This window comes from Cydia splendana, chromosome Z (genome assembly GCF_910591565.1).
Source record: "Cydia splendana chromosome Z, ilCydSple1.2, whole genome shotgun sequence".
Taxonomy (NCBI): Eukaryota; Metazoa; Arthropoda; class Insecta; order Lepidoptera; family Tortricidae; genus Cydia; species Cydia splendana.
In genome coordinates this window covers 11,823,849-11,838,822 of record NC_085987.1, presented here as the reverse complement: position 1 = coordinate 11,838,822, position 14,974 = coordinate 11,823,849, and the positions used below count along the sequence as shown (strand labels likewise).

The 14,974-nt window shown below is 38.3% G+C and overlaps 1 protein-coding gene across 1 annotated transcript; it reads left to right on the top strand.

Annotated features, from left to right (window-relative positions):
- The first annotated feature begins 539 nt into the window (after positions 1 to 539).
- On the top strand, positions 540 to 14,458 carry LOC134804511 (rab-like protein 6). Its single transcript, XM_063777594.1, has 11 exons — positions 540 to 865; positions 1,037 to 1,191; positions 1,734 to 1,921; positions 2,452 to 2,598; positions 3,334 to 3,508; positions 4,535 to 4,693; positions 6,421 to 6,563; positions 7,715 to 7,849; positions 8,267 to 8,505; positions 11,524 to 11,564; positions 11,660 to 14,458. The coding sequence occupies exons 1-11, from the start codon at positions 754 to 756 to the stop codon at positions 11,852 to 11,854; spliced, it is 1,689 nt and encodes a 562-aa protein (XP_063633664.1). The 5' UTR covers positions 540 to 753; the 3' UTR covers positions 11,855 to 14,458.
- The last annotated feature ends 516 nt before the right edge of the window (positions 14,459 to 14,974 follow it).

Below are 14,974 nucleotides of genomic sequence, written 5' to 3'. Positions count from 1 at the left end.
AAGTTATTATAGTTGGTCAAACCAAATTTGTCAGTAAATAAGAACAAAAAAACTATACTCATCCTTATCGGTGCTAGTACTAGTGTATAAGACAAAGATAGTATGATTCTCTATGTCTATGTTTGAAATGAGACAGTCCTTTGACAAACTATATAAGCTTAATAAATACAATCCTGCATATTAGAAAACTGCCTTTTTTTAACGAATATGGAGTAAAGCTATGAAATACAGGCAAGAATGCGGGATTTTTGTTGCTGGCAACTCTGAACAGTTACTGTCATTCAAATGTCAATATTAGCAAATTTCATGTGTTCCAAATCAATGCTGTAAAATCATGCAACCTAAACCGTAAAGTAAAATATGATCATTGATTATATGCCTGTATATGAAAATTTGTCATAAATTTTCGGTTTTTTATAAATAATATTTGAACTAAAATTACGTTTGCCTTTTTAATAGCATACAAATAAAAAAAATTGGAATTATGTTAGTATGTTATCTGATTTACGATTTGGAACGCAACCCTGTATACAATACTTTCTTGTGAGTTGTGACGTTCGTTCTGCCTGTTTTATTAGTTCACAATAATGAATGTTTCTTAATGGTTGATGAGTCTTATAATTTATTTTAATTGATGAACTAGTTTATAAATTAGTGTATATAACTAGTTTGGATTTACAAAAGATTAGTCTTGTTAATATCGTTAATTAATTATTGGGCATACATTCTCAGTGTAAGGTAGAAAGTTTTAACATGTTTTCTGCCCTTAAGAAATTAGCAAAAGGCAACGATGAACGCTGCACTGCTCCAGTACCCATGTCCTCCTCCTTACAAAAGAAGTTTTCGCGTGGAGTTCACTTTAACAGTAAGTACGGATTCATTTTAAGTCGAAAATGCCACCATTACACAGATAGTTCGTCAAAAAGGTCTAGAATTTGTAATTTAATTTATCTCAGACTATTCCGTACATTTTGGGATACACCAATAGGAAGCTTTGCATATGTTAATAAGTCATTATTATCCTTCCTGCTTCCAGTGAAAATATTGATTAAAGGAGACCGAAATGTTGGCAAATCTTGTCTGCTGCAAAGATTGCAAGGTGGACCTTTTATAGAAGAATATGTTCCTACTGACCAAATTCAGGTGGCTCCTATACACTGGACCTATAAAAATACTGATCACATAGTAAAAGTAAGTGTGCAAACTAATTCTGTTAATATTGATTTTTACTATATCTCTGGCTGACAAAGTAGGCATAAATCTTTTATTGGACAATAAGAATAAGAATAATATTTATTTGAAAAGAACCTTGTTAACAATTAAAGTGCAATTAAAAAAAAGTACTAAAAGGGCTCAAGTTTTACAAGCAAAAATAAATAATTATTGCTAAAAAAACTAGATAAGATAAGAATAGATAATTGTAAGCATGCAGCCTTAAATTTTCTATATGGTTGGTCTAAAATCTTACAGCATCCACTCTAACACCATATCATTACAATAATTAACTCATGCTTGAGAGGGTGTGGGCTATAGTCCCCATGCTGGCCCAGTACATGTTGGGGACTCCACATACACCTTTGAATTTCTTTCTTTCCTCATGATGTGTTCCTTCACTGAAAAGTTAGTGGTAAATATCAAACCACTGACCAGCAGAATACCAATTTTTTTTACACTTATCCCAACAATTAATAATTTAATTCTTAAGTAAGTTCTTTCATCTGTTAACATTTTAGGTTGAAGTGTGGGAGGTAGTAGATAAAGGCAGAACTAAGAAGAAATCTCCTCTAGGTCTGAAATTAGAGAACCAAGCTTCGGTAGCTCAGGACGAAGGTTATGATACACCAGTACTGGATGCAACATTTCTCGATGTGTACAAGAATGCAACTGGTGTTATACTGATGCTTGATATCACCAAACCTTGGTAAATTTATTATGTTATGTGATATTTATGTATGCTAAGATTTAAAAAAGACTTTTTAACTATAATTAGTCTTATGCCTTATAGGAAACCGTATAGGAAAGAGATAGCTCAGAACCAGAAACCACTATTAACTTTTAGTATGCTGTTGGGCATGTTGTTGGGTCCCAAAAACTGAAAAAACCCAAATAACCGATTTTATTTTCTTGTTTGAACTAAATGTAGTACATTTAATCTGCTTTTATTTGATACCCGACATGTGTATGTGATATACATGGTTTGGAATGCAATATGTAGTAATTAAAACAAGGCCTTGTGAGGTGCAAAAGAAAACAGTTTGGGTACTCAATTTTGCTCCCTAACCTGCTAATAGATATACTTGTTCTTAACTTTATATCAGTGTCAGGCTCCTTTATATTAGAAAAAACAGAAAGAACTCATATCTTTCCACTAAATTTGTCTACTATATTATTTTTGCGAATTTGACCTTAGCACCCTAGTATCCAAGTAATATGTGTTCTGTAATTTCTTAGGACATTCGAATATGTCGTGAAGGAGTTGTCGCGGGTGCCCGCCGACCTGCCCGTGGTGGTGCTTGGAAACCACTGCGACATGCAGCACCACCGCCAGGTGCACCCACACCACATCGAGCAGGCACTAGAGCAGGCTAAGCTGAACAGGTGAGATGTCGTTGAACTGTGAGTGTGTTGTTGCGGATGAGCAAGCGAAAGAGGTAAACTACTAAACTGACCAGGTAATGACCGGACTGCAGAATGTTTTTAGGACGTCAATCTGAAGTAACACACACAGACATCAACATCATTCTCAAAGGCGAGCTAATAATAAGCAACTTTTAATTAATAGCAATATATAATAGTATTGATAGTATTCTTGCCGTCCAAAGGATTAAAGCCATTTTAGAATCTTGTCTTGTCCTTTGAGTGTTGTGTTTTGTGGTTGTCTCTGTGGTTTGTTTAGTAACACACCGCCTAGATTAAATGTCACGATACAAGGATAGTGTTTTACGTATGTATCTCACTGGATTTCGGAATACATGGATGAACTAATATTTTGTGAATAGCAGTTATAAGGTGCTATCGGTTTATGACCGAGAAACTAAATACAAACTTTAAGCTCCCCTTTAGAAGGCAGAGATAATATACATATTTCCTACAATGATTTTTAATTTTATTTGAAAGTGATAGGATTCATTTCTGATACCCTTAACTTTTAAGTCCTAAGGTGTAGAAAATACCTCAAGTAAATGAATTATGTAAATTCTTTTTGATAAATAAAAATATGAACCATAACTTCCACGTGCCGCTTACGACAAATTGTTGAATGGTCGTTCAACGTCCAAACGGCTTAGACCATATACCACCATACGAAGGGTTACAGACGCTTAAACTTACCAGGACGGCGGCAGTGCGGTACGCGGAGTCCTCCATGAGGAACGGCTTCGGGCTGCGCTTGCTGCACAAGTTCCTGAGCGTGCCGTTCCTCCGCCTGCAGCGGACCAGCCTGCTCGAGCAGCTGCAGAGGAACCAGAAGGACGTGGAGGAAACGGAGAAGGAGCTGGACGACTTCCAAGTAAGCTGTATATTCCACATTGGCACAGCTGTATATAATCCTAAAAACTAAAAATCATTTTGGCAACACGATATTCTTTTGCTGTTCTGTTCTGGTGTAGGATTCGGCATCTGCCGAATATTCCTACGGAACCGCCGATTTATCACACCCTTCGGCCAGAAGTCCGCGCTTGCGATAGTTTTGCAGCAGCGAACGCGGCACGAGCACCACGAAGCTGAAATGCATATAATGGCACGATCGCAGCTGGAACACCCTCAGCTTGTAAAGGGTCTTCTTGCGAACATGTTCCACCACATCTTCTGCCGTTCTATATTTATACTAAATTATGAAATGTCCAATCTGCCTTGTTATAGTACGAGTAGATCTAGGCTGGGGGATCTACGGCACTTCTGACTCACATGCTACAAATGTATAACCCAATTAGTGTTTAATTTAAAAAGAAATTAAAAACTAAAATGTCATTTATTATAGTTCGTTTTTTTTAGCATTAGAAAGAACTTGAAAGAAGGTAAGCGATCTTGACATGTCTTTTAATTGAAAAAGTCTTTTTAAAAATCAATAACTATTACTAATGAAAGCAGATGAATATACATGATCGTATTAGATTCATAATTGTTACATATTTGCCGTAACTTATTTTTTAAATGTGTTTTTCAATTAAAAGACACATCAAGATTGTTTACCTTAATTCTAATGCTAAAAAAAACGAACTATACATACCTTTCCTCTTCTTTCTCCTGGCTATTGTCCCAATTTATTTGGGGCCAGCCCTAGTATTTTTTCGCCACATTGTGGGTTTTTATTAGTGTCAATATCTCTTAGGTCATTGTGTATTGTTTGTAAGTAGCATTGGTGGTCCGCGACCCCTCTATTTTTCTTCTATATTAAGTACTCTTTTGGTCATATGGCTCATATGGTCTTACTCTCTTACCAGCGCAGGCGATTCTATCGGAGCTTTTCGTATAGTAGGTGCATAATTTAAAGTATTATGTTTATCGTAAAACTGTAGCTTGGCTGTGTTTTAAGAATTCGGAGGAGTCCCACTACAATCTATTCCTGGACCGGCTCGCCAACAAGCGCCGTCAGAGCCAGGGCGCGCCCGAGCCACGACCGAGCAACGAGCGCTCGCCGAGTATCGTGCTGGGGGCGGGCAAGCCCATCGTGCCGCCCGCCGTCAACCCGCTGGTCAGTACTTGAAAGTGCTTCTTTATATGGATCGACATAGACACTAACAGTACCTCTTTCCAGCACGCGTATAAAAAAGTAGGTGCCCTGGACAGATAGGTAAAATGTGTTGCTGAAAAATAGTATATAGGTACTTTTTCAGAGTAATATTACCTATCGCATTTACATATTTCGTACCTACTTCACACCATAATTTGTAAAACGTGTGATACTTAGGGCATACTGAAAATTCCTGGACTGGCCACTTAGAAAAAATAAGATCTTCTCGTATATCAGAATCCAGAAACTTTCAGTATGGCCCACGTATATGTTCAGAAAGACATCTCCTAAGTGTAAGGCCTGAGTGGACGCTCATGTTGGGCGTGCAGCGGGGCGGGGCGTGCGGCGTGCATGTTAAACAAATGCAAGCGTATAGGAGCGGCCTTAGTGCACGCTGCTTATAAATAGTACATTATTGTCGAGGCTCGGAAGTAGCAACTTGCAGGCTGAGGATTCGTTTTAAACGGACGACCTTGGGAGTCCGTTTAATTGAATCCGAAGCCAGCAAGTAGCCTTCCAGCCGAGTCATATATCGTCGTATTTTTGAGAAAATCGTTTTTTAGTGATTCCTAAAATAACAAAAAAAATGCTATAATTGACACTAATCGGTTTATGAAAAAAACTATTTTTGAAAAATGTTGTGCCATATCCGCATTTTACTATAGGATAATTACACTCTGTTAACAGAAAATTATTACAAAAGTGTGACATATCCACAACTTTTGTGTCATATCATACATTATGCGTTTAACATTTACTCATCAAAAACGGATATGGCAATAATAAAAATGCTTTTATTTCATGATTACTAATGTATTCACAATATTTGTTTGGTACTATAAATAGTAAACATAATATATGTGCCTAAATGATAAATACGTTCAATATTTCCTAAATGTAAACTTTCCGAACAATATTTTTTTTTGCTTGTTTTCGCTCTCCTGCAAACTATGTAAGTGGTGTATGGCACAAACGTATTCTCACCCAACGATATATTGCTTTTCTCAAAAATGGTGCAAGAAATATAAATAAAATAGAAATATTTTACAAAAGCAACGTTCTTACGTATATATTTTCACAGAAAAAAGTTGATACAATTGAAAAAGTTTCCATTGCCGCCTTTTTATTTTTTAAATTTTAAAATAGATGTGTATTTTTCTGCCGAAAATACGCCAACCTATTTGAGACAGCTAAATAGTCGCGATACCAACATTATAATAATAAGCACTTATTATCTGTTTGGCTGTTTAATGGGCCTGTGCCTTCATTTGATATGGCCATTTAAACTTTTAAAAAGTTTGGAACTCGACAAATAATGGAATTTATATGCAACATTGCAGTCCCAAAATTGAGACTGCAATGTTTTTAACTTTTTAATTTTTGACTGACCATAAACTCCGCACTTCGCGACCTATTTTTTAAACGGCAAAGTCGTCCATTTTTGAGAAAAATTACTTGTGAGCCCGACGCCTCGCTCCGCTCCGAGCGTCCACTCAGGCCTTACACTAACTCGAGTCGTCGTAAACCGTTTGTAACTGGTTACTTTCTAAACTTGTATCACAAATAACTGTTCTAATTTTAAATTATCTTGATCTTATATTTTGTGTTCGCCGAATAACTTGTAGATCAGACCTCACTCTAGGGCCTAGTTTAAATATTTAATCTTAAAGTTACATTTTATGTTAAAGTTAGCGCAGTCACTGAACCCGTTGGGCATCAAAGCACAGCACGGGCCGCCGTCGCAGAGCCAGTACGTGAGTCCGGAGCTGATGAAGACGCGGCCAACTGTCAGCATGGACTGTACGCCGTCGAGACTTAACCTCCCAGAGAGGTGAGTAAATGTAACACGGACCAAGATATTGGACAGATGGAATACTTACCACCCTTAAATACATCATATTCGGCGACGAAAATGGGGACTACCTACGGGAGAAGCCGTCACGTGACATCGTCCAATTTTTTCTTAACCGCCTAAAACGCCCATCCACGCCCCGCGGTGATGTCAGTTGGAACCTTCGAGCAACACCGGCTTCCGACACATCGGAAGGGAGGGGCCCAAGCGATATCTCACCGTACAAAGCTTTCTGCCATTTTTCGCAGGGGGAAAGGTGCACACAGTCGCACTTCTCACACACTTACATACAAAATCCAATCTGTAATGACGACACAAATACATAGAAAATGACACACGTCAGAGACAAATCTTGCAAACCTCGATCTCTTTTTGTGTACGGACGAGTGACAAGTGTCACAACACGCACACTAACACATTTTCGTTGAAGTATGTTATTGTATTCTGAGAGATGAGAAGTCGGATTTGTCGCTCGACCGATCCACAATTTGTACTGAGCGAGCAAAATCGATAAATCCAACAATTACATGAGACTAAAATATAATAATTGTGTTTGAATGTAATTAAACGTATGATATGTAAAAAATAATATTACATGTGAAATATAACACTTTCATTTTGTAAATTTGATGTCCCCCGACCTCTTTTTATAACAAAAAACCGAGCAAACAGGCATTTTTGTGCAGCAGTGTTCACGCGCGCGTCTGGACTCGGTCTAGTGAAAAATCCAAGTGCAACTAGTTTTATTACCCGCGCTAGATTAGATTGACGCGCGAATCTTGTACCTCGGCAGAGGGGAAATAGTGCGAATGCCGCCTCCCTTCCGTATTGCTCGAAGGTTGGAACGTAAAAGATTGATGCGTCGTCTACGTTAAACTTTATGAGTGTAGGCCATTATTCAAAAATTTCTACCACTTCATATTATTTCTACTCAGAATCACAAGCTCTTTCGATACAAATAATCCCCTAATTTCCATACATCTTTCGTCCCTTTCCTTTTGTTATATACCTACCGTCACATAAAGTTAATGAAAAATGCTAACGGAATGGAAATAAAGTGACACATGTATCCTCAATGATTTATAAAGCATTTAGTTATCATTCAGTAATGTTATGTTTATTATCGGCAGCGAGCAGAGCACACCCTCAGGTGCCAAGTCCCCGTCGGGTACGCTGGACGAGTTCTACGCGGGCGCGCTGGATAGCAGCTTCCTGGATGATCTCGCGCCTGCGTCAAATCAGGAACTCACCTATGAGAGCGACAGGTGAGCACTTACCATTCTTAGCAAGATTCATACCACAGGATACATATTTACGGCATTTAGGCGTTTTTAACATTTCCAAGTGCTTAGAAACTGAGGGTTTAAAGCGACTGAACGAAACAATTGAAGTGCATTTTACCGAACCCGCTTCACAGATGTATGGAATGTTACCTACCTTTTACCGATTGTACAGCCGCCATCAGATATATTGGAGCGGCCGAGGTGCTCCCAAATATCTGAACACGCACTCTAGCCCCTTGACAATAGAGGCGTGTTCAGATATATCTGATGGCGACTGTATGTAGTTACTCCAGACTATAAGTACGTCTAGTAGAGGTACTGACATGGATCTATTCTTTGAAATTGTTTTAGTATAGGAATATGCTATGTAAAGTACTGTAACACCGGCACATGTTTTAGTGATGATGAAACGACGAACCCAAAGGTGACCATCGAACAAGACGACGTGGACATTGACTACGCCGCGATGATCCAAGACTTAGCCTCGGAGCAGGCGAAGCCGTTGGGCGAGCCCCTGGAGGACAGGTTCACCCAGCTGAATGTGACGGAGTACTCACCGCCCGAAGGCGACGTGCACTCCATCGAGAATGAATTCCCGCTTTGGGCCGGTGATGCCAGCGCGAGGAGGTCGCCGGAAGGTTAGTATGCTCTTGTTGTGGTATGGTATTGTAGGTATAGTTGATTTGTTAAATAGGGGGTATTACTGCAATGTTCTGCCGCCAGAGTGCAGCACTCGCACCCATCGTAAACCATAGAGTAACTTATACTCATACTATGCCTTAAACTGTTTTTTGGTAAGTTTTCACAGACAATAAAATATGACATTGATACATCAAGGCGGTTTGTTTACAAAGGGCCTACCGGGAAGCGGGAGGCTATCTGCCTCTTTATCGCTCGAATATGCAAGAGTGATAGAGAGGTTAGATAACAAAATTTCGACTCCCACGTTTGCGATAGACCCTTAGATTGTGACTGATTGTGGTAGTGGCGCCCCCTTCGCAGAGTTTTGCGTAATATTTCCTATTACAAATAAAATATTGTGAACTTGTGATTAGTCAGTAATAATCCTATTTTTGAAACGCATAGAATTTTTTTATGACCGTTGTAGCCCCAGCATAAGTTGCGTAATTGGATATTATTATTGATTTTGGCGGTTATTGAAAATGAGGGTTGGCAAAAATATAAATTCACCTTCGGTGTTCAACTTCGCCCAAGTAAAATATTCAGATTTTAATTTTACTAAAAATCATGTATCCATTGAAACACAATACAACTTTATCAAACGAATTAAACACCCTAATTACCCTAACTTAAAATTTGTTCTTAAACTTACTTATTACAAATTTTGCATGTTGAATTATCTTATGAAATAGGAAATACCAGTGAAACAATTTATAGTGGTTTTATGACTTAATAGTTAATACTACTTAAATAATCTTTAATAGAAAAAAACCGTCTTCTCAAAATAGTTTGAAATGCCATATAAATTATTGGCTGGTATTTAACTGATCACCAGATATAGTAATCCACTTCGTCACCTTTTTCTGGTAGCATATTTCGTTTCAGTAAGGGTCGCAGTTCTAACCTAACCTAACCTTAGGTACCCACTTTTCTAGTAGCATTTCGTTTCTCTAACGGTCGCAGTTCTATCCTAACCTAACCCACAAAATCGAAATCGTCAAACTATGCGTCGTTGAAGAGTTCTGTTCTGATCATCATCAGCAGTTCCACTTCATCAAATGCGACAGTTTTTAATAAAACTGCTTGATTTTCTGATGAAAATACAAAAATCTCTATACGCATGCCTTTAAGATTTGAGGAGTTCTCTCGATTCCTCATGGATCCCATCATCAGAACTCGAGTTTGACAAAAATCTGGCTTAAAAACTTAACTTGCTTAACAAACATAACGAAGAGGACAAATCGCCAAGCGTGAACTATGCGTCGTTGAAGAGTTCTGTTCTGATCATCATCAGCAGTTCCTCTTCATCAAATGCGACAGTTTTTAATGAAAATGCTTAATTTTCTGATGTAAATACAAAAATCTCTATACGCATGCCTTTAAGATTTGAGGAGTTCTCTCGATTCCTCATGGATCCCATCATCAGAACTCGAGCTTGAAAAAAATCTGGCTTAAAAACTTAACTAGCTTAACAAACATAACGAAGAGGACAAATCGCCAAACGTGAACTATGCGTCGTTGAAGAGTTCCGTTCTGATCATCATCAGCAGTTCCACTTCACAAATGTCACTTTTTTGAATGTATATGCTTGATTTGTTGATAAAAACATAAAAATCACTATGTGTATGCCTTTAAGATTTGAGGAGTTCCCTCAATTACTCATGAATCCCATCATCAGAACTGGGTTTTGACAAAAACGGGACCAATCTGTATGCATATACATGCAACCAAAAAAACCGGGCAAGTGCGAGTCGGACTCGCGCACGAAGGGTTCCGTACCATAATGCAAAAAACGGCAAAAAAAAAAACGGTCACCCATCCAAGTACTGACCCCGCCTGACGTTGCTTAACTTCGGTCAAAAATCACGTTTGTTGTATGGGAGCCCCACTTAAATCTTTATTTTATTCTGTTTTTAGTATTTGTTGTTATAGCGGCAACAGAAATACATCATCTGTGAAAATTTCAACTGTCTAGCTATCACGGTTCGTGAGATACAGCCTGGTGACAGACGGACGGACGGACAGCGGAGTCTTAGTAATAGGGTCCCGTTTTACCCTTTGGGTACGGAACCCTAAATAATAATTTTCAAAATCGGTCCAGTAATGACGGAGATATGGAGTAACAAACATTAAAAAAAAACCGGGCAAGTGCGAGTCGGACTCGCACACGAAGGGGGCTATTCATAAATTACGTCATTTCAAATTAGGGGGGGGGGGTCTGGACATCGGATGACGGTAGCATGAAGTAGGAGGAAATGGGGTCATTTGAAGCATGATTTTTGGATGATTATAGGGGGGGGGGGGTCCAAAATCGTCAAAAATCGATGACGTAATTTATGGACAGCCCCAAGGGTTCCGTACCATTATCTATAAAAACGGTCACCCATCCAAGTACTGACTCCGCCCGACGTTGCTTAACTTCGGTTTAAAATCACGTTTGTTGTATGGGAGCCCCAGCACTTATATCTTTATTTTATTCTGTTTTTAGTATTTGTTGTTATAGCGGCAACAGAAATACATCATCTGTGATAATTTCAGCTATCACAGATCACGAGATACAGCCTGGTGACAGACGGACGGACGGACGGACGGACAGCGGAGTCTTAGTAATAGGGCCCCGTTTTACCCTTTGGGTACGGAACCCTAAAAAGAACACACAACCGAATTGATAACCTCCTCCTTTTAGATTTGGAAGTCGGTTAATAAATGGAGTTTAGCAAAAATGTGTCAACCCACATTCATTTTGCAATAAAATGTCAACTTTAAGCGTCAATTTTTTGAGTTGACATCTTATTGCAAAATGAATGTGCTATTATGAATGTGAAATTGCATTTTTGCTAAACACCATCCTTATGTACTATGTATAAAGGCGGAATTAACTTAGGAAAGGAATTTCACCAACCCTTATTTTCAATGACTTGATATTAGTATGGATTTATTGTACACATAAATATCGTATATTGCATTTTTTTCAGGAGGGGAAGATCCCGACGTTGGTAAAGAAACTGAGGTCAAGGTGAATGAGTTATTAGCAAATTTGATAATCGTACAATTGCATTGATAGAAGTGCAATTGCCATTTTACTTACTCCTGTGACTTGTGTCATTTCAGACTGAGAAAAAACACAAAAAGAAGAAATCTAAGGACAAAGACAAAGGCGATTATTCTGAGAAATCAGAGAGGAAAGAGAGAAAGAAGCACAAAAAATCTAAGAGCGAAAAGAAGACAGTAAATCCCCAGGCGGCTCTACTGGATCCTACACCGGTCGACGGCTTCTACGACGATGTTGAGTACGACTCTCTATGAGTTCAACGTTCACTGTGATTTTTGCTTTACACTTGTAAGGAGAATTTGTTACAACGAACAATGGTGGCATATTGAGCCAAACTGCGCATAAATCAAAGAAACAGCTGTAGAAGTTTCCTAGATTATTATAGTGTCTTTCCGAAGTGCACAACTTTACTATGTTATCAGATGAGTAAAGGGTTGTCAAAAGTTGATGTTTGACAGCCGATCTATCGCAGAAAATATGGCGCTCATTGCGAATTTTCTACTTTCCGCACTTGTATCGTAAATACCGATTACGTAATTATATTGCTATTTATTGTTGCATAGCGTGAGCACAACTTACAACATAAACTATTGTTTAGCTATCTTCAGTTGAACTCAAACAAGTTACTTAGTTGGTTACTGTACTTAATGCAACATTCATCAACAGTTCTAGATTTTTGTTGATTATTGTCAATGACTGATTCATTATTAAAAAAAAAGTAATAAAATTAATTAAATCATATGTACAGTACCGGTGAAAAATTGTATCATAGTTATTTATGATTTATAATACACGTTTTTAAACTCTTTGAATAGGTATACTTTAAGTAGGTATTACTAGTATTATTTAATATACAATCACAAAACTATGACGATACACCTTTGATCGGCTAGAATCGCGTAACTAGAAGATCTGATTTCTTGTTATAATTATTGGTCTTTTAAAGTACATCTAATACCCCAAATACGAAATGCCTACGAGAAGTAAGTTGTGCCCATCATTATTGGTCTATAAATGTAACTACTAAAATTAATCGCTCTTTTGTCCAATTATTGTATTTAATGTTTATCATATGAAAGTGTTTATACAAATATTGTGTGTATAAAACGACCACTTTTTTTTCTTGTATATTGTGCATCTATACGTATAAAAGTATCGCTATTCGTATTTTATTGTGTTAAACTTTTCTTGTTACACAGTACACACATACGGTGGTAAACAAGGAATCGAACAAGTACAATCGCTATCAATAATGTCTACTAGTACTATACAAGATGTTTTTTTAATTACCGAAAATATTTTTTGCGATGTGAATGGTCATACTGAGCAACTTTTACTATGGGAGCAACCCCGAGATCGCGTAGTAGAAGTTGCTCAATATCACTGATATAGAAGTATAAGAAGAAGAAGTACAACTTAAGAAGTATAAGGTGTAGAGGCATCTCAATAGGTGGTCACAAGATCAGTAACCTTCGCTATGCAGACGACACAACATTGTTTGCTTCTTCAGAACAGGAACTAGCCGAATTGTTTAGGAGGGTAGAGCGTGAAAGCAAAATGGTAGGGCTCTCGGTTAACAAATCGAAGACCAAAATCATGGTCATTGATCGAGCTGGATTGCTTGTACGGACTGGTGAACTGTCGGACCTCGAATGTGTAAAAGAGTTTGTCTACCTGGGCTCACTCATCAGCAATGAGGGCGGCTGTGAGAAAGAAATTCGAAGACGCGCACAGATGGCAAAAGGCGCCATGACCAAATTGAACACAATTTGGCGGAACAGAAACGTCTCCAATGACACCAAGATGAGACTTGTGCGGTCTTTAGTGTTTTAAATTTTTCTCTACGGCTCGGAGTCCTGGTCAATACGGGAAATAGACAGGAAAAGAATTGAGGCATTTGAGATGTGGTGTTGGAGGAGAATGTTACGCATACCGTGGACAGCAAAACGAACCAACAAATCCATTCTCAACCAACTCAGGATCAAATCCAGACTATCCACAATCTGTTACCAACGAGTCCTGAGCTATTTTGGACATATTGCTCGAAGGCAGCCAGATAACCTAGAGAAACTGGTTGTTGTTGGAAAAGTGGATGGCAAGAGGCCAAGAGGACGGTCACCCACCCGTTGGTCCGATCAAGTAAGGAACGTTACAGGACTTACTGTCACTGCTGCCCTTAGACAAGCCGAAGACAGGGTGAAATGGAAGCAGCTCGTCGAGGCCTCGGTGAAGGCATTTCAAGACAGGCACGACCTTCAGTAATGAAGAACACCTTATACTTAAAACAAAGTCCCCCGCCGCGTCTGTCTGTGTGTTTGTTCGCGATAAACTCAAAAACTATTGAACGGATTTTCATGCGGTTTTCACCTATCAATAGAGTTATTCTTGAGGAAGGTTTAGGTGTATAATTTGTTAACCCGTGCGAAGCCGGGGCGGGTCGCTAGTATATATATAAATATTCAACTCGCAAAATATTGCCGGTAATTAAAAAAGCACCCGGTATAACAGGGTAAAAATATCAGTCTTTTATGGACTACCTACCCTGAGGGCTCTTTCCCACTGAGGTCCAGCTTTTTACTGAATCCCGCAAAAATCATGAGTGTGTGAACTCACCGCAATGAAGAACTCCGTAAATGAAGTGTTAAAAATTACCTGTATTTCATAGAACATTTCTTCTACTACTGACTGTTATATTCCCGCTTTAGATTTTATATGAATATCGTATTATGTATTAATATTAACGTAATGTCTAGTCTACTTAAAAATGTTATTGCTTCAAGTTTCGGTGTTGACGTATGAGCGCAAAAGCGAAATACTATTATAAAAATATTTTTATGTATATTTTTTGTTATTGAAAATGTCTATTATGGAATAATAAAAACAAAATAAAAGATATTGACTTATTATTATTACTGGCCAGCAAACATTTTGGCTACCTATATCTAATGCAGGTCATCTCTTTTATAAGCCTGAAGGCATTAATACATATTAAGTATTATGCCTACAAATTAGGGGTGGAGTTCCTAAACGTTTATTTTTAGGGTTCCGTACCCAAAGGGTAAAACGGGACCCTATTACTAAGACTCCGTTGTCCGTCCGTCCGTCCGTCTGTCACCAGGCTGTATTTCGTGATCTGTCATAGCTAAACAGCTGAAATTTTCACAGATGATGTATTTTTGTTGCCGCTATAACAACAAATACTAAAAACAGCAAACGTGATTTTTGACTGAAGTTAAGCAACGTCGGGCGGGGTCAGTACTTGGATGGGTGACCGTTTTTATCTACAACTAGACGGGCCCGCAGCTCCGCTCGCGTAAATGAAATAAAGAGTTCGTCTTATGTTTAGTTAAATACCGACATTATTATGTATTCAA

Excerpts from the sequence above, each read along its gene's own strand:
- LOC134804511 (XM_063777594.1), top strand. The coding sequence starts at position 754 with ATGTTTTCTGCCCTTAAGAAATTAGCAAAAGGCAACGATGAACGCTGC. Across the intron at positions 1,192-1,733 it reads ATACTGATCACATAGTAAAA|GTTGAAGTGTGGGAGGTAGT; the intron begins GTAAGTGTGCAA and ends TTAACATTTTAG. Across the intron at positions 11,565-11,659 it reads GTAAAGAAACTGAGGTCAAG|ACTGAGAAAAAACACAAAAA; the intron begins GTGAATGAGTTA and ends GTGTCATTTCAG.